Below are 19,221 nucleotides of genomic sequence, written 5' to 3'. Positions count from 1 at the left end.
AAAACCCCCATGGCTGCATCTGAAGTTGTGGCCGGTGTAGTCAGCATGTGATGCTGTTTGGACAAAAATACAATGATGTCATTCTTTTTGGCAAGACAGCATCAGATACAGTGCAATCAGAAAGTATTCAGACCCCTTTTTTCCACATGTTGTTACATTACAGCCGTATTCTAAAAGTGATTACATATTTTTTTCCATCAATCTACACACAATACCCCATAATGACAAAGTGAAACGTATTTAATTTCTTTCAATATATTAAAAATAACAAAACAGATACCTTATTTACATAAGTATTCAGACCCTTTGCTATGAGCCTGGAAATTGAGCTCAGGTGCATCCTGTTTCCATTGATCATCCTTGAGATGTTTCTACAACTTSATTGGAGTCCACCTGTGGTAAATTCAATTGATTGGACATGATTTGGAAAGGCACACACCTGTCTATATAAGGTCCCACAGTTGACAGTGCATGTCAGAACAAAAACCAAGCCATGAGGTCAAAGACATTTTCCGTAGAGCTACGAGACAGGATTGTGTCGCACAGATCTGTGTAAGGGTACCAAAAATGTCTGCAGCATTGAAGGTCGCCAAGAACACAGTGGCCTCCATCATTCTTAAATGGAAGAAGTTTGGAACCACCAAGACTCTTCCTATAGCTGGCCTCCCGGCCAAACTGAGCAATCGGGGGAGAAGGGCCTTGGTCACGTGGGTGACCACGAACCCGATAGTAACTCTGACAGAACATGACAGCAGCACAACATGGTACAAACATTATTGGGCGAAGACAACAGCACAAAGGACAAGAAGGTAGAGACAACAATACATCAGGCGAAGCAGCCACAACTGTCAGTTAGTGTCCATGATAGGGTCTTTGAATGAAGAGATGGAGATAAAACTGTCCAGTTTGAGTGTTTTTTCCCCCCCCACAACTTGTTCCAGTTGCTAGCTGCAGCGAAAAGAAAAGTGGAGTGACGCTGGGATGTGTGTGCTTTCTATGGAGAGACCTTAAAATAGCTGTGCAGCGACGCTCCCCATCCAACCTGACAGTGCTTAAAAGGATCTGCAGAGAAGAATGGGAATAACCCCCCGGATACAGGTGTGCCAAGCTTGTAGTGTCTTACCCAAGAAGACACAAGGCTGTAATTGCTGCCAAAGGTGCTTCAACAAAGTACTGAGTAAAGGGTCAGAATACTTATGTAAATGTTGTTTTCTTATATATTTTTTATACATTTGTAAAAAATTCTTAGAACCTGTTTTTGCTTTGTCATTATGGCGTAATGTGTGTAGATTGATGAGGGGGGAAAAAACAGCAATTTAATCAATTTTAGAATAAGGCTGTAACGTACAGTAACAAAATGTGGAAAAAGTCAAGGGGTCTGAATAATTTCCGAATGTGTTGTAGCTAGCTACATCTATGGGCTTTTATGTTTTTCTGTTGTGCGTAATGTACAGTAGCCTATATCATAAACMATATGTATTGGATAACAGCACAATCATTTTTTTTTTTCCCGGGGGCTTGGGATCATTAAATATCTTTAATGTAGGGCCCACAAAATGTGTTTAATGTATGGCTCAGGTAGCATCAGGCCTGAATTTTCAATCAAACCTCTAATCTAATCCAGACATAGGCCTATTTATATGCTTTATATAATGCTTTTGAATGACACTTCCAGTTTTGGTGGGAAATACCGGGTTAACCAGGAGAAAAGTGATTTACTCTTGGAATGGAACATTTTGTGAAATCTGTGCCCCACCTTGGCCATCCCAATCAAAATGTTCTGGACAAGTCACTGATTCAGTGGGTTCATAACCCGTCATCAGTTCTACRACGTACCATGAAGGCTCTAGTATCCAAGCATGCACATGGAATGTACGCCASTCACTATTCTCTGTACCATCGTATCCAAGATCACTCATTATGTTTCAATTCAGACAGTACCGTATGTCTGAGGCAGATCAGCGCTTTGTTGAGCCAAGAGGCATCTGTTATCTCTCTCACAAAAGATAAGTTGGAGAACTGCTGCAAATGCAGACAAACAGTCTTTTTGGATTGTTTCTCCAAAATAATTGGGATACCACTGCATTGTTTGATCTCATCTGACGGATGAGCAAGTCCCTGCTTTGCTTGTGCTTTCTTCCCTTTGGCATCCTCCTTTGTTGTCGTGGAAACGGAGGTTTCTGTATTGTACAGTGGGCTGCATGATTGTTCTGTGCCTTGAGTCAGGTTATGACAAAGTATGACAGGATTTACAGTGCCTTCAGAAATTATTRTTACCCTTTGACTTCTTCCACGTTTTGTTGTTACAGCCTGAATTCAAAATGGATTCAAATTTATTTTTCTCTCACCCATCTACACACAATATCCCATAATGACAAAGTGAAAACATGTTTTTAGAAAGTGTTGCACATTTTATGGAAATTGAAGTACAGAACTGTCTAATTTACATATGTATTCACACCCCTGAGTCAATACTTTGTAGAAGCACCTTAGGTGGRAATTACAGCTTTGAGTCATCTTGGGTATGTCTGTATCAGCTTTGCACATCCTGGATTTGGGGATTTTCTCCCATTCTWCKTTGCAGATTTTCTCAAGCTCTGTTAAGTTAGATGGAGAGKGGCGGTGAAGAGCAATCTTCAAGTCTTTCCACAGATTTAATCYGATTCAAGTCTGGGCTTTGGCTGGGCCACTCAAGGATTTTCACATTCTTGTTCCGAAACCATTCCAGTGTTGCTTTGGCTGTGTGCTTGGGGTCATTGTCCTGTTGGAATATAAATCTTTGCCCCAGTCTAAGGTTGTTTGCATTCTGAAGCAGGTTCTCATCAAGGATTTGCCTGTATTTGGTTCCATTCATTGTTCCTTCCATCCTTACCAGTCTCCCAGTCCCTGCCGCTCATAAGCATCCCCATAGCATGATGCTGCCACCACCACGGTAGGGATGGTGTTAGACGGGTGATGAGCTGTGCCTGGTTTTCTCCAGACATAGCGCTTTGCATTCAGGCCAAATAGTTACATTTGTGTCACAGATCACATAATATTTTGCCTTATGATCAGTCTTTCACGTGCCTTTTAGCAAACTCCCAAGTGTTCTGTCGTGCCTTTTTCTCAGGTGCAGCTTCCGTCTGGCCACTCTCTCATAAAGCCCAGATTGGTGAAGTACATGAGAGAATGGCGTCGGAGGAGATAGCTGACGTTTTACCGGCTCCTAACCAATTGCGCTATTTTGTGTGTTTTTTRCCCCCACGTTGTTTGTAACTTATTTGGTACATAATGCTTCTGCCACCATCTCTTATGACCAAAAAGAGCTTCTGGATATCAGAACAGCGTTTACTCACCTCAAACTGGAAGAATATTTTTTTAACGTGTTGGACGCGAAGGATTTACTCCAGATATGGACAGGCCAAAATCCCCGTCATTCGCATGAAGAAAAGATACCGATACAGGGGATGCAGGTCCGGGTGCCCTTTTTAGAATTCGTCGGCAAGTGGATAACCCACCTCTACCATCCGCCCTATTGGCCATTGTGCAATCATTGGAGAATAAACTGGATGAGCTCCGTTCAAGACTATCCTAACAACAGGATATTAAAAACTGTAATATCTTATGTTTCACCGAGTTGTGGCTGAACGACGACATGGATTATATACAGTTGGCTGTTTTGTCTCTGCATCGGCAAGAACGAACAGCTGTTTCCTGTAAGACAAGGGGTGGCGGTCTGTGTCTATTTGTAAATAACAGCTGGCGTACGAAATCTAATATATTAAGGAAGTCTTGCCTGAGGTAGAGTATCTCTTGATAAGCTGTAGACCACACCATTTACCAAGAGTTGATCTATATTTTTCGTAGCTGTCTTTTTACCACCACTAACCGATGCTGGCACTGACCGCACTCAACAAGCTGTATAAAGCCATAAGCAAACAAGAAAATGCTCACCCAGAGGCGACGCTCCTAGTGGCCAGGGAATTAAATGCAGGGAAACTGAAATCCGTTTTACCTKATTTCTACTAGCATGTTACATGTGCATCCAGAGGGAAAAACAATTCTAGACCACCTTTACTACACACAGATATACATACAAAGCTCRCTCTCGCCCTCCATTTGGCAAATCTGATTCCTGCTTACAAGCAAAAACTAAAGCAGGAAGTACCAGTGACTCGCTCAATACGGAAGTGGTCAGATGAAGRAGATGCTAAGCTACAGGACAGTTTTGCTAGCACAGACTGGAATACAGTGCATTTGGAAAGTATTTAGACCCATTGACTTTTTCCACAGCCTTATTCTAAAATGTATAATTTTTTCCCCCTCAGCAATCTACACACGTACCCCATAATGACAGCAAAAAACATATATGACATTTACGAAAGTATTCAGAACCTTTACTTAGTACTTTGTTGAAGCACTTTTGGCAGCGATTACAGCCTCAAGTCTTCTTGGGTATGACACTACAAGTTTGGCACACCTGTATTTGGGGACTTCCCCCATTCTTCTATGCAGATCTTCTCAAGCTCTGTCAGATTGAATGGGGAGCGTCGCTGCACAGCTATTTCCAGCGATGTTCGATCGTGTTAAAGTCCGAGCTTTGGCTTGGCCACGCAAGGACTTTCAGAGACTTGCCACGAAGCCACTCCTGCGTTGTCTTGGCTGTGTGATTAGGGTCATTSTCTTGTTGGAAGGTGAACCTTCGCCCCCAGTCTGAGAACCTGCTCCAGAGCGCTCAGGTATTCATCAAGGATCTCTCTGTACTTTTCTCTGTTCATCTTMCCCTCAACCCTGACTAGTCTCCCAGTCCCTGCCACTGAAAAACATTCCCACGTCATGATGCTGCCACCACCATGCTTCACCGTAGCGGTGGTGCCAGGTTTCCTCCAGACGTGACACTTGGCATTCAGGCCAAAGAGTTCAATCTTGGTTTAATCAGACCAGAGAATCTGGTTTCTCATGGTCTGAGTCATTTTAGGTTGCTTTTGACAAACTCTAAGTGGGCTGTCATGTGCCTTTTTACTGAAGAGTGGCTTCCATCTGACCACTCTACCATAAAGGTGTGATTGGTGGAGTGCTGCAGAGATGGTTGTCCATCTGGAAAGTTCTCCCATCTCCACAGAGGAACTCTGGAGCTCTGTCAGAGTGACCATCGGTTTCTTGATTTACTTATATAAATCTTCTTCCCCGATTGCTCAGTTTGGCCGGGCGGCCAGCTCTAAGAAGAGTCTTGGTAGTTCCAAACTTCTTCTATTTAAGAATGATGATGGAGGCCACTGTGTTCTTGGGGACCTTCAATGCTGCAGAATTTTTTTTCTCCCCCCTCCACAGGTCTGTGCCTCGACATAATCCTGTCTCGGTGCTCCACAGACAATTCCTTAGACATCATGGCTTGGTTTTTGATCAACTATGGGACCTTTAAGTAGACAAGTGTGTGCCTTTCCAAATCATGTCCAAACAATTGGATTTACCACAGGTGGACTCCAAGTTGTAGAAACATCTCAAGGATGATCAATTGAAACAGGATAGACCTGAGCTCAATTTCGAGTCTCATTGCAAAGGGTTTGAGTATTTCTGTTTTTAATATGCTGACATTTCTAAAAAACGGTTTTCTCTTTGTCATTATGGAGTGTTGTGTGTAGATTGATTAAAAACATTTATTTAATCAATTTTAGAATAAGGTAAAGTAATGAAATGTGGAAAAAGAGAAGGGGTCTGAATACTTTCCGAATGCACTGTATGTTCCGGGACTCCGATGGCATTCAGGAGTACACCACATCAGTCACCAGCTTCATCAATAAGTGCATCGATGGTGTTGTCCCAACAGTGACTGTACGTACAGTTGACGTCGGAAGTTTACATACACCTTAGCCAAATACAAATACTCAGTTTCTCACAATTCCTGACATTTAATCCTAATAAAAATTCTCTGTCTTAGGTCAGTTAGGATCACCACTTTGTTTTAAGAATGTGAAATGTCAGAATAATAGTAGAGCGAGTGATTTATTTTAGCTTTTATTTCTTTCATCACATTCCCAGTGGGTCAGAAGTTTACCTACACTCAATTAGTATTTGGTAGCATTGCCTTTAAATTGTTTAACTTGGGTCAAACGTTTCGGGAAGCCTTCCACAAGCTTCCCACAATAAGTTGGGTGAATTTTGGCCCATTCCTCCTGACAGAGCTGGTGTAACTGAGTCAGGTTTGTTGGCCTCTTTGCTCGCGCACACTTTTTCAGTTCTGCCCACAAATGTTCTACAGGATTGAGGTAAGGGCTTTGTGATGGCCACTCCAATACCTTGACTTTGTTMTCCTTAAACCATTTTGCCACAACTTTGGAAGTATGCTTGGGGTCATTGTCCATTTGGAAGACCCATTTGCGACCAAGTTTTAACTTCCTGACTGATGTCTTGAGATGTTGCTTCAATATATCCACATAATTTTCGTTCCCCATGATGCCACTTATTTTGAAGTGCACCAGTCCCTCCTGCAGCACCAGTCCCCGTGCGTCACTGTTGGGATGGTGTTCTTCGGCTTGCAAGCCTCCCCCTTTTTCCTCCAAACATAACGATGGTCATTATGGCCAAACAGTTCTATTTTTATTTCATCAGACCAGAGGACAGTTCTCCAAAAAGTACGATCTTTGTCCCCATGTGCAGTTGCAAACCGTAGTTTGGCTTTTTTATGGCGGTTTTGGAGCAGAGGCTTCTTCCTTGCTGAGCGGCCTTTCAGGTTATGTCAATATAGGACTCGTTTTACTGGGGATATAGATATCTTTGTACCTGTTGCCTCCAGCATCTTCACAAGGTCCTTTGCTGTTGTTCTGGGATTGATTTGCACTTTTCGCACCAATGTACGTTCATCTCTAGGAGACGGAACGCGTCTCCTTCCTGAGCGGTATGACWGCTGCGTAGTTCATGGTGTTTATAGTTGCGTACTATTYTTTGTACAGATGAACGTGGTACCTTCAGGTGTTTGGAAATTGCTCCCAAGGATGAACCAGACTTGTGGAAGTCTACAATTTTTTTCTGAGGTCTTGGCTGATTTCTTTTGATTTTCCTATGATGTCAAGCAAAGAGGCACCGAGTTTGAAGGTAGGCCTTGAAATACATCCACAGGTACACCTCCAATTGACTCAAATTATGTCAATTAGCCTATCAGAAGCTTCTAAAGCCATGACATCATTTTCTGGAATTTTCCAAGCTGTTTAAAGGCACAGTCAACTTAGTGTATGTAAACTTCTGACTCACTGGAATTCTGACCCACTGAAACTATAGTTTGATTAACAAGAAATTTGTGGAGTGGTTGAATAACGAGTTTTAATGACTCCAACCTAAGTGAATGTTAACTTCCGACTTCAACTGTACATACCCCAACCAGAAGCCATGGATTACAGGCAACATCCACACTGAGCAAAAGGGTAGAGCTGCCTCTTTCAATGAGCAGGACTCTAACCCGGACACTTTTGATAAATCCCGCTATGCCCTCAGACGAACCATCAAATAGGCAAAGCCTTAATACAGGACTAAGATTGAATCCTACTACACCTGGCCTGACGCTCGTTGAATGTGGCAGAGCAATCAAACTATTACGGACTAAAAAGGGAAGCCTAGCCGTGAGCTGCTCAGTGACACAAGCCTACCAGACGAGCTAAACGACTTCTATGCACGCTTCGAGGCAAGCAACACTGAAGCATCCATGAGAGCACCAGCTGTTAAGGATGACTGTGTTTACGCTCGCCGTAGCCAATGTGAGTAAGACCTTTAAACCGATCAACATACACAAGGCCGCGGGGCCAGACTGATTAACAGGACGTGTACTCCGAGCATGCGCTGACCAACTGGCAAGTGTCTTCACTGACATTTTCAACCTGTCCCTGGTCGAGTCTGTAATACCTACGTTTCAAGCAGACCACCATATTGTCTGTACCCAAGAACTCCAAGGTTACTAGCCTAAATGGCTACCGACCCGTAGCATTCACGCCTGTAGCCATGAAGTGCTTTGAAAGGCTGGTCATGGGTCACAATAATGGTCATGGGTCACAATAATGCCACACTCCATCACTCTCCTTCTTGGTCAAATAGCCCTTACACAGCCTGGAAGTGTGTTTTGGGGTCATTGTCTTGTTGAAAAACAAATGATAGTCCCACTAAGCTCAAACCAGATGGGATGGCGTATCGCTGGAGAGTGCTGTGGTAGCCATGCTGGTTAAGTGTGCCTTGAATTCTAAATAAATCAATGACAGTGTCACCAGCAAAGCACCCCCACATCTCCTCCATGCTTCACGGTGGGAACAACACGTGCAGAGATAATCCGTTCACCTACTCTGCGTCTCACAAAGAAACGGCTGTTGGAACCAAAAATCTAAAATTTGGACTCATCAGACCAAAGGACAGATTTCCACTGGTCTAATGTCCATTGCTTGTGTTTCTTGGCCCATGCAAGTCTCTTCTTATTATTGGTGTCCTTTAGTAGTCGTTTCTTTGCAGCAATTTGACCATGAAGACCTGATTCACACAGTCTCCTCTGAACAGTTGATGTTGATGTGTCTGTTACGTGAACTCTGTGAAGCATTTATTTGGGCTGCAATTTCTGAGGCTGGTAACTCTAATGAACTTATCCTCTGCAGCAGAGGTAACTCTGGGTCTTCCTTTCCTGTGGCGGTCCTCACGAAAGCTAATTTCATCATAGCGCTTGATGGTTTTTGCGACTGCACTTGAAGAAACTTTAAAAGTTCTTGACATTTTCTGCATTGGCTGACCTTCATGTCTTAAAGTAATGATGGACTGTCGTTTCTCTTTGCTTATTTGAGCTGTTCTTGGTCTTTTACCAAATAGGGCTATCTTCTGTATACCACCCATACCTTGTCACAACACAACTGATTGGCTCAAACGCATTAAGAAGGAAATAAATTCCCCAAAACATTTTTAACAAGGCACACCTGTTAATTGAAATGCATTCTAGGTGACTGCTTCATGAAGCTGGTTGAGAGAATGCCAAAAGTGTGCAAAGCCGTCATCAAGGCAAAGTGTGGCTACTTTGAAGAATCTCAAATATAAAATATATTTTTTTGGTTTCTACATGATTCCATATGTGTTATTTCTTAGATTTGATGTCTTCCCTATTATTTTACAATGTAGAAAATAGTAAGGTGTGTCAACTTTTGACTGGTACTTTACATTACCTCAATGACCTCGACTAARCTGTGCCCCCGCACATTGCCTCAGTACTGGTACCCCCAGTATGTAGCCTCATTATTGTTATTTTATTGTTGCTCTTTTATTTGTTACTTTTAGTTTTTATTTTGTAAATGTTTTTTCTTAACTGAATTGTTGGTTAAGGGCTTGTAAGTAAGCGTTTCATGGTAAGTTCTACATCTGTTCTATTCGGCGCATGTGACTAATACAACTTGATTTGCTGTAGAGACTGTTGTCCTTATGGCAGTTTCTCCCATCTCAGCCAAGGAACTGTCAGAGTTGTCATTGGGTTCTTGGTCACCTCCCTGACCAAGGTCCTTCTTGCCCGGTTTCCCAGTTTGGTCAGATGGCCAGCTGTAGGCATAGTCTGGTTAGTTCCAAATGTTTTTCAATTTCCCAATGATGGATAACACTGTGCTCTTGGAAACGTTCAACTCTCTAGAAATTGTTTTATACCCTTCCCCAGATATACAGTACTAGTCAGAAGTTTGGACACACCTTTTCATTGCAGGGTTTTTCTTTATTTTTACGATTTTCTATATTGTAGAATAATAGTGAAGACATCAAAACTATGAAATAACACATATGGAATCATGTAGTATCCCAAAGTGTTAAACAAATCAAAATATATTTTAGATTCTTCAAAGTAGCCACCCTTTGCCTTGATGACAGCTTTGCACACGCTTGCCATTCTCTCAACCAGCTTCATGAGGTAGTTTCCTGGAATGCATTTCAATTAACAGGTGTGCCTTGTTAAAAGTTGTTAATGCGTTTGAGTCAATCAGTTGTGTTGTGACAGGGTAGGGGTGGTATACAGAAGATAGACCAAGTCCATATTATGGCAAGAACAGCTCAAATAAGCAAAGAGAAACAACAGTCCATTATTACGTAAAGGTCCAGTCAAGAACTTTTAAAGTTTCTTCAAGTGCAGTCGCAAAAACCATCAATCGCTATGATGAAACTGGCCACAGGAAAGGATGACCCAGAGTTACCTCTGCTGCAGAGGATAAGTTCATTAGAGTTACCAGCCTTAGAAATTGCAGCCGAAATAAATGCTACCACAGCATTCTGCATCGATACGCCATCCCATCTGGTTTGGGCTATCATTTGTTTTTCAACAGGACAATGACCCAACACACCTCCAGGCTGTGTAAGGGCTATTTGACCAAGAAGGAGAATGGTGGAGAGTGCTGCATCAGATGACCTGGCCTCCACAATCACCTGACCTCAACCAAAATGAGATGGTTTGAGATGAGTCGGACCGCAGAGTGAATGTAAAGCAGCCAACAAGTGCTCAGCATATGAGGGAACTCCTTCAATACTGTTGTAAAAGCATTCCAGGTGAAGCTTGTTGAGAGAATGCCAGTGTGCAAAGCTGTCATCAAGGCAAAAGGTGGCTACTTTGAAGAATATAAAATCTATTTGGATTTGTTTAACACTTTTTTTGGTTACTACCATATGTGTAATTTCATAGTTTTGTAGTCTTCACTATTATTTTATAAGGTAGAAAATAGTAAAAATAAAGAAACCCTTGAATGAGTAGGTGTGTCCAAATTTTTGACTGGTACTGTATTCCTCAACACAATCTCTGAGATATACGGACAGCTTCTTGGACTTTATGGTATAGTTTCTGCTCTGACATGCACTTTCAACTGTGGGGCCTTATACAGACACGTGTGTTTCTTCCTAAATCACATCCAAACAGTTGAATTGGTCACAGGTGGACTCCAAGTTGTAGTGACATCTCAAGGAGGATAAAAGGAAATTGGATGCACCTGAGCTCAATTTGGTATGTCCTAGCAAAGGGGTGCGAGTTCTTATGTCAATTAGGTATTTCATTATCAATACATTTGCACACATTTACAAAAACATGTTTTCACTTTGTCATTATGGGGTATTGTGTGTAGATGGATTAGAAAAACAGATATTTAATACTTTTTGAATCCAGGCTGTAACACTGCAGAATGTGGAATAATTCAAGGGGTATGAATCCTTTCTGAAGGCACTGTAGCAGGCAGGTTTCAGATCTCTTTGAGGGTGCGGGCCAGGGCCGTGTGATACGATTGCAATTGATGGCCTGCTAGATCCGTAATCTGACTGGTTCTGAAAAGGATATGCAGGTTCATTCAAATGGACTGTCAAGCCCGCACTCGCTCTAGCAAGTTGAGTTCTCCGTGTCCAGGATTTCACTACTGCCCCTGTGGTTTAATCTATAGATGCACACTGTTTTCATACAGTGTATATAGATCTGTATGACCGTTAGGATGTGTGAGCTATGCATCGCTCTGTTTTTGAAGCAGGCCATGTGTAGTCCTCAATGAGTACACATGCCCCATAGCTTTACATGTAAGGCCAGAAAGGGAGCTTACATGAATACCTTGGCTGTGTGGATTGCCTCTTCCGTCTGGTGTCTGCTCTCTAGGCTGTCCTGGGGCGTGATGTTGGGTCTGTCACTTACAGACAGACGGCATACACAATATGCACATACACATAGGGTACTGTATACATCTGTGTGTGTGTATGTGTGCAACCTCGTTCCCAGACACACAGCCAGAATAATCACACATTGACGACAAGGGTCAGGGATTGCAACAACCAGGAGACCTAAAGCAAACAAGCTAGCGAAAGGATACAAATAGGAATGAACAAACTTCTCCTCTCTCATTTTCAAAATGATGTAGTTATCAAGCTGTGCATTTGGGTATTGACCAAGCCACCCCGACGCAGCCTGACACACACATACTGTAGACGTGGGATGGCTGAGACAAGCTTGCCACACAGTTCTTTGTACATGAAATCATCCATGTCACTGAGATGATTTCCATGTTTTTAAATGATGGTGAAATCCTTTGGAAGTGTTACTGAGAGGCTGCACGCTCGCTCCATTTCTGAGAACGCTTCTGCAGAACCCACTGAAGCGACTACAGGTCTCGTCTTCGCTGCTCTGCAGAGCATGAAAACATCTCCAGAGGCTTGCTATCTTTGCTTTTTTATTCGTTCATTTGACACCGCAGCTCTAGAGGTGAAGCCTGCACCGCTTGGACTGGCAAGTGTGATGGACACAGTGTTGGAAGTTGCGCTTACCCATCTCTGCCCCTCTACCTTTTTCATGCGGGGTTGCATTTCACTACAGCCAAAAGATGATTAGATAAGTAGCTTCAGCATTGTCCAATTGCTACATTAACTGAACGGAGTACATTTATATCTACAAATGAGATGATTGAGGCCAATAGTGAACAAATGAATGCATGGCCACACTTCCAAAACCTTGTGACGTCTGAAAGTTCCTTGAAAGCTGGACATCGGGAAGTTCRTTGAAAGAGAATTGAACTTAAAGAAGCTGTGATGCGTTTAGTTCTGTTTCGATAGAGATTGCTCATGCATGAACAGCACTCTAGTTTAATAACAGTATATAGACCCTATGATTTCGCATAGGCTATTTGATGTCGGCCCAAGCAKGGATACGATTGTTGGTTGTGTTTGACAGCCGCCCTCTAGTCCTCCTTACTCTGCATGTCTGCCAGAATGATGCCCGGCGGCTAGCAATGAAGTCAATCATRAGCCAATGTTTCAATTGTATTCACTAAGGTAATGGTAGTGTCTACTCTCCATCTCCCTCCCTGTCCGCCAGAAGCATCCTGGACATTACCGATGACTGACGTAAATCAAAAGGCTCTCTCAGTGAGTGCACAGGGTTCACTCCCGAGTGCAACAATAAGTGTGTGTGAGAATAGCGCACGGTGTGGGTTTAATTTCGGATGCGAGATCTTTGCATTATTTGTGGGTCACTACACTACTGACGGTGAGTGTCTGGTGTAATGAATGGCAAGGCGGGAGAGCTCATGTTCTCATGTTTCACAGCCACCTCTGCCTGTGAGAGGAGCTATTGCTCTTGTCCTCCATTTTTAAGACCTATATGGTTATTACCTCTACCACTCGCCTTTCTCTCCCTTACAACCAAGACCCCCTGTCGTAAGGAACAAAATCAGTATCACTATATCACCGACACTATTCTTGGAGGCTTATCTCATGTTATTTTAGCTAGTTTTATGCTATACGTCAGAGTTCACCACAGAGGTATTTTTAGACTTGGTGTGTGTTTCTTGGCTTGTTGGCTGCAGTTTTAACCCGTTATCTGTAGGTAGCACCATCTGGAACTCAGTTTTTTCCTATTCCTAATTGAGTCTGTGCAATGCACATAATAGTGTTGGTAAGAAAGTAATTTACCGTAAAACTTCTATTTAATAGCCTGGATGTTTATTTGCTTAAATCACTGAACACAACAGGCGCTTATTAGAGACGGGCTTATGAAAATAAAGGTTATTTTTGATTTCCAGCATTTGAATTGATACATTTAATCTTCACAGAATAATTATTCGCTTCTTTGACTCTGTATTTTCGGCAGTTCTTGCTTTATTAAAAAAATAATAATAATCTGTACTCCCGAAGTGGTTGACTGTTTTTGTGCTTACCAGTTAGCTAGCAGTTCTCAGCTGTTAGCAGATAAAAATGGATGATGTTTTGAGTCGATACTGAATTATTTAATGTAAGAAATCAAAAATGAAACCTTGTAAACAATTCATGGTAACATCAAACAATTAGTTTAGACCGGCTGTTTGATTTGCTTAAATGTGTGCCATTGCCCGGCAATTAAAAGGGACAGGCGGCTATTTGAGACTAAGTTTTACGGTACTCTTGTTTTGATTTGTTTTAAACAGTTCGTTTTATACTGAACAAAAATATATAAATGCAACCATTTCAAAGATTTTACTGAGTTACAGTTCATATAAGGAAATCAGTCAATTGAAATAAATAAATTAGGCCCTAAGCTATGGATTTCACATGACTGGACAGTGGTGCAGCCTTGGCTGGGCCTGGAGAGCATAGGCCCACCCACTTAGCAGCCAGACCCACCCATTGGGGAGCCAGGCCCAGCCAATCATAATGAGTTTTTCACATTTAACATTTACATTTAAGTCATTTAGCAGACGCTCTTATCCAGAGCGACTTACAAATTGGTGCATTCACCTTATGATATATATGATATATATTTTCCCCACAAATGGGCATTATTACAGATGGAAATACTCCTCAGATCCCCCCCCCCCACCCCAAACCCACCTCAGACGATCCCGCAGGTGAAGAAGCCGGATAAGGAGGTCCAGAGCTGGTGTGGATGTACTGCCAAACTCTCTGAAACTGTTGGAGGCAGCTTATTGTAGAGAAATGAACATGACATTCTCTGGCATAGCTCTGGTGGACACTCCTGCAGTCAGCATGCCAACTGCACACCCCCTCAAAACTTGAGACATCTGTGGCATTGTGTTGTGTGACAAAAATCAGCTTCTCGAAATGCAAACCTGTCAGCTGGATGGATTATCTTGGCAGTGGAGAAATTCTCACTAATAGGGCTGTAAACAAATTTGGGGACAAAATTTGAGAGAAATAAGCTTTATGTACGTACGTAACTTTCCTGGGATTTTTTTTATTTCAGCTCATGAAACATACCAACACTGTACATGTTGCGTTTATATTTTTGTTCAGTGTAGTTAGAGAATGTGGTGGAATGTCAACTTACCCTGTTTATTTAGGCACATTCCTCCAAGACTGATGTCGATGCTCATGCTGATTCTAATGCTGAATGCATGTTGACATTGTCATCTCCCTCCCCCCATGGCAGGCCTATGAGCTTTCCACGTTGACAGGAACCAGGTCCTGCTACTGGTGGCCAGCGGAGACGGGCCATGTCTACACCTTTGCCACGCGGAAGCTCCAGCCCATGATCACCAGCGAGACGGGCAAGGCCCTCATCCAGACGTGCCTCAATTCTCCAGACTCGCCCCCCCGCAACGACCCCTCCACTGACCAGCGTATGAGCGCCACAGGCTTCGAGGAGACGGACCTTACCTACCAGGTGTCTGAGTCGGAGAGCCTTGGGGAGACCAAGGTGAGTTCTGATGCTGCTCTTCACCGTAAGGACCGGGGTTGTATTCATTAGTCACCAAACTAGTTTTGTAAACCCGACCCTAGGCAACAGCAGTGACTAGTAGGGGTGTAACGGTTCACCAAACCCACGGTTCGGTAGGTTTTGGTGTCACATTTCGGTACAGGAGGAAAATGTAATGCCAACAGTTATTGTGGTTAATTTTTYTTTATTTAAGCTGCGAAGGGCTGCTTGAATTCAGAGGGTTCAGAGACAGTTTTGTCTTGTTCTGGTGGTAGGAATACTGGGGTGATGTCGCCGTAAATGTGTCAACATGTTTGAGGTGTTGGCAGCTGCATAGGCTATTCTCGTTGAGTAGTACTCTCTCTGTCTATCGCCGTTGTAATTTACTGGGAAACCAAAATGTTCCCAAACTGTAGATTTTAAACGATGATGGCGAGTCCTCCACGACTCGCCATCGTACAGAACTAAACTCAGCAAAAAAAGAAACGTCCCTTTTTCAGGACCCTGTCTTTCAAAGATGATTTGTAAAAATCCAAATAACTTCACAGATCTTCATTGTAAAGAGTTTAAACACTGTTTCCCATGCTTGTTCAATGAACCGTAAACAATTCAGGAACATGCACCTGTGGAACCGTCGTTAAGACACTAACAGCTTACAGATGGTAGGCAATTAAAGTCACAGTTATGAAAACTTAGGACACTAAAGAGGCCTTTCTACTGACTCTGAAAAACACCAAAAGAAAGATGCCCAGGGTCCCTGCTCATCTGCGTGAACGTGCCTTAGGCATGCTGCAAGGAGGCATGAGGACTGCAGATGTGGCCAGAGCTAAATATATTGCAATGTCCGTACTGTGAGACGTCTAACACAGCGCTATAGGGAGACTGATCATCCTCGCAGTGGCAGACCACATGTAACAACACCTGCACATGATCGGTCCATCAAACATCACACCTGCGGGACAGGTACAGGATGGCAACAACAACTGCCGAGTTAAACCAGGAACGCACAATCCCTCCATCAGTGCTCAGACTGTCCGCAATAGGCGGAGAGAGGCTGGACTGAGGGCTTGTAGGCCTGTTGCAAGGCAGGTCCTCACCAGACATCACTGGCAACAGCGTTGTCTATGGGTACAAACCCACCGTCGCTGGACCAGACAGGACTGGCAAAATGTGTTCTTCACTGACGAGTCGCGGTTTTGTCTAACCAGAGGTGATGGTCGGATTCGCATTTATCGTCAAAGGAATGAGCGTTACACTGAGGCCTGTACTCTGGAGCGGGATCGATTTGGAGGTGGAGGGCCCGTCATGGCCTGGGGCGGTGTGTCACAGCATCATCGGACTGAGCTTGTTATGATTGCAGGCAATCTCAATGCTGTGCGTTACAGGGAAGACATCCTCCTCCCTGATGTGGTACCCTTCCTGCAGGCTCATCCTGACATGACCCTCCAGCATGACAATACCACCAGCCATACTGCTCGTTCTGTGTGTGATTTCCTGCAAGACAGGAATGTCAGTGTTCTGCCATGGCCAGCGAAGAGCCCGTATCTCAATCCCATTGAGCACGTCTGGGACCTGTTGGATCGGAGGGTGAGGGCTAGGGCCATCCCCCCCCAGAAATGTCCGGGAACTTGCAGGTGCCTTGGTGGAAGAGTGAGGTAACATCTCACAGCAATAACTGGCAAATCTGGTGCAGTCCATGAGGAGGAGATGCACTGCGGTACTTAATGCATCTGGTGGCCACACCAGATACTGACTGTTACTTTTGGTTTTTGACCCTCACTTTGTTCATGGACACATTATTCCATTTATGTTAGTCACATGTCTGTGGAACTTGTTCAGTTTACGTCTCAGTTGTTGAGTCCTGTTATGTTCATGCAAATATTTACACGTTTAGTTCCCGGCTGCGGCTCACTAAAGGACAGTTTGAAATGCGCCTATTTAAGATTTTAATTTTGCTTACAATGTGCGCATAAGCTTTAGTTGTTTTAACACACTAGCCTAAAATGCAATTTTTGAAAATGTTTTTTTTTAGCTCAAAACCTAGGAAGAAACCTAGAGAGGAATCAGGCTATGAGGGGTGGCCAGTRCTCTTCTGGCTGTGCCGGGTGGAGATTATAACAGAACATGGCCAAGATGTTCAAATGTTCATAAATGACCAGCATGGTCAAATAATAATAATCACAGTAGTTGTCGAGGGTGCAACAAGTCAGCACCTCAAGAGTAAATGTCAGTTGGCTTTTCATAGCCGATCATTGAGAGTGTCTCTACCGCTCCTGCTGTCTCTAGAGAGTTGAAAACAGCAGGTCTGGGACAGGTAAGCACGTCCGTTGAACAGGTCATGGGTTCCCATAGCCGCAGGCAGAACAGTTGAAACTGGAGCAGCAGCACAGCCAGGTGGACTGGGGACAGCAAGGAGTCATCATGCAGGTAGTCCTGAGGCATGGTCCCTAGGGCTCAGGTCCTCCGAGAGAGAGAAAGAGAGAAATTCACACAGGACACTGGATAAGACAGGAGAAGTACTCCAGATATAACAGACTAGCCCCTGAGACATTAACTACTGCAGCATAAATACTGGAGGCTGAGACAGGAGGGGTCAGGAGACACTGTGGCCCCATCCGATGATTACCCCCGGACAGGGCCAAAAGGAAAGGATATAACCCCACCCACTTTGCCAAGCACAGCCCCCACACCACTAGAGGGATATCTTCAACCACCAAACTTACCATCCTGAGACAAGGCCGAGTATAGCCCACAAGATCTCCCCCACGGCACACCCAAGGGGGGGGGGGGGCGCCACCAGACAGGAGACCATGTCAGTGACTCAACCCACTCAAGTGACGACCTCCTTGGGACGGCATGGAAGAGCACCAGTAAGCCAGTGACTCAGCCCTGTAATAGGGTTAGAGGCAAGAATCCCAGTGGAGAGAGGGGAACCGCCAGGCAGAGACAGCAAGGGCGGTTCGTTGCTCCAGAGCCTTTCCGTTCACCTTCCACACTCCTGGGCAGACTTAACACTCATCATACGGACTACTGAAGAGATTGAGTCCTTCCAGGAAGACTTTAAAGGTTGAGACCGAGTCTGCGTCTCTCACATGGGTAGGCAGACCATTCATAAAAATGGAGCTCTATAGGAGAAAGCCCTGCCCCAGCTTTTGCTTTAGAAATTGCTAGGGACAATTTGGAGCCTGCGTTCTTGTGACCGCAGCGTAGTGTAGGTATGTACGGCAGGACCAAATCGGAAAGATAGGTAGGAGTAAGCCCATGTAATGCTTTGTAGGTTAGCAGTAAAACCTTGAAATCAGCCCTTGCCTTAACAGGAAGCCAGTGTAGGAAGGCTAGCACTGGCGAAATATATCAAATATTTTGGTTCTAGTCAGATTCTAGCAGCCGTATTTAGCACTAACTGAAGGTTTATTCAGTGCTTTATCCGGGTAGCCGGAAAGTAGAGCATTGCAGTAGTCTAACCTAGAAGTAACAAAAGCAGTGGATGATTTTTCTGCATCATTTTTGGACAGAAAGTTTCTGATTTTTGCAATGTTACGTAGATGGAAAAAGCTGTCCTTGAAACAGTCTTGATATGTTCGTCAAAGAGAGATCAGGGTCCAGAGTAACGCGAGGTCCTTCAGTTTTATTTGAGACGGCTGTACAACCATCAAGATTAATTGTCAGATTCAACAGAAGATCTTTTGTTTCTTGGGACCTAGAACAACCATCTCTGTTTTGTCCGAGTTTAAAAGTAGAAAGTTGCAGCTTTCCATTTCCTTATGTCTGAAACACAGGCTTCTAGCGAGGGCACTTTTGGGGCTTCACCATGTTTCATTGAAATGTACAGCTGTGTGTCATCCGCATAGCGAGTGAAGTTAACATTATGTTTTGAATGACATCCCCAAGAGGTAAAATATATAGTGAAAACAATAGTGGTCCTAAAACGGAACCTTGAGGAACACCGAAATTTACAGTTGATTTGTCAAAGTACAAACCATTCACAGAGACAAACTGATATCTTTCCGACAGATAAGATCTAAACCAGGCCAGAACTTGTCCGTGTAGACCAATTTGGGTTTCCAATCTCTCCAAAAGAATGTGGTGATCGACGGTAT

General features: G+C 43.6%; 1 protein-coding gene across 7 annotated transcripts in view; it reads left to right on the top strand.

Moving 5' to 3' along the window:
* Positions 1-19,221, top strand: part of LOC111951921 (serum response factor) — a 63,002-nt gene that overhangs the window by 2,005 nt on the left and 41,776 nt on the right. For 6 of the 7 annotated variants that reach the window (XM_070434859.1, XM_070434858.1, XM_023970270.3 and 3 more), the window contains exon 2: positions 14,855-15,121. The exons of the other annotated variant lie outside the window; for it this stretch is intronic. In XM_070434859.1, the coding sequence (XP_070290960.1) occupies positions 14,855-15,121 (267 nt within the window). The remainder of the gene's footprint in view (positions 1-14,854; positions 15,122-19,221) is intronic. 7 annotated transcript variants of the gene reach the window in all.

Source organism: Salvelinus sp. IW2-2015, linkage group LG25 (genome assembly GCF_002910315.2).
Source record: "Salvelinus sp. IW2-2015 linkage group LG25, ASM291031v2, whole genome shotgun sequence".
Classification (NCBI taxonomy): Eukaryota; Metazoa; Chordata; class Actinopteri; order Salmoniformes; family Salmonidae; genus Salvelinus; species Salvelinus sp. IW2-2015.
The sequence above is the reverse complement of the archived record's forward strand: the minus strand, read 5'-3'. Positions and strand labels throughout refer to the sequence as shown.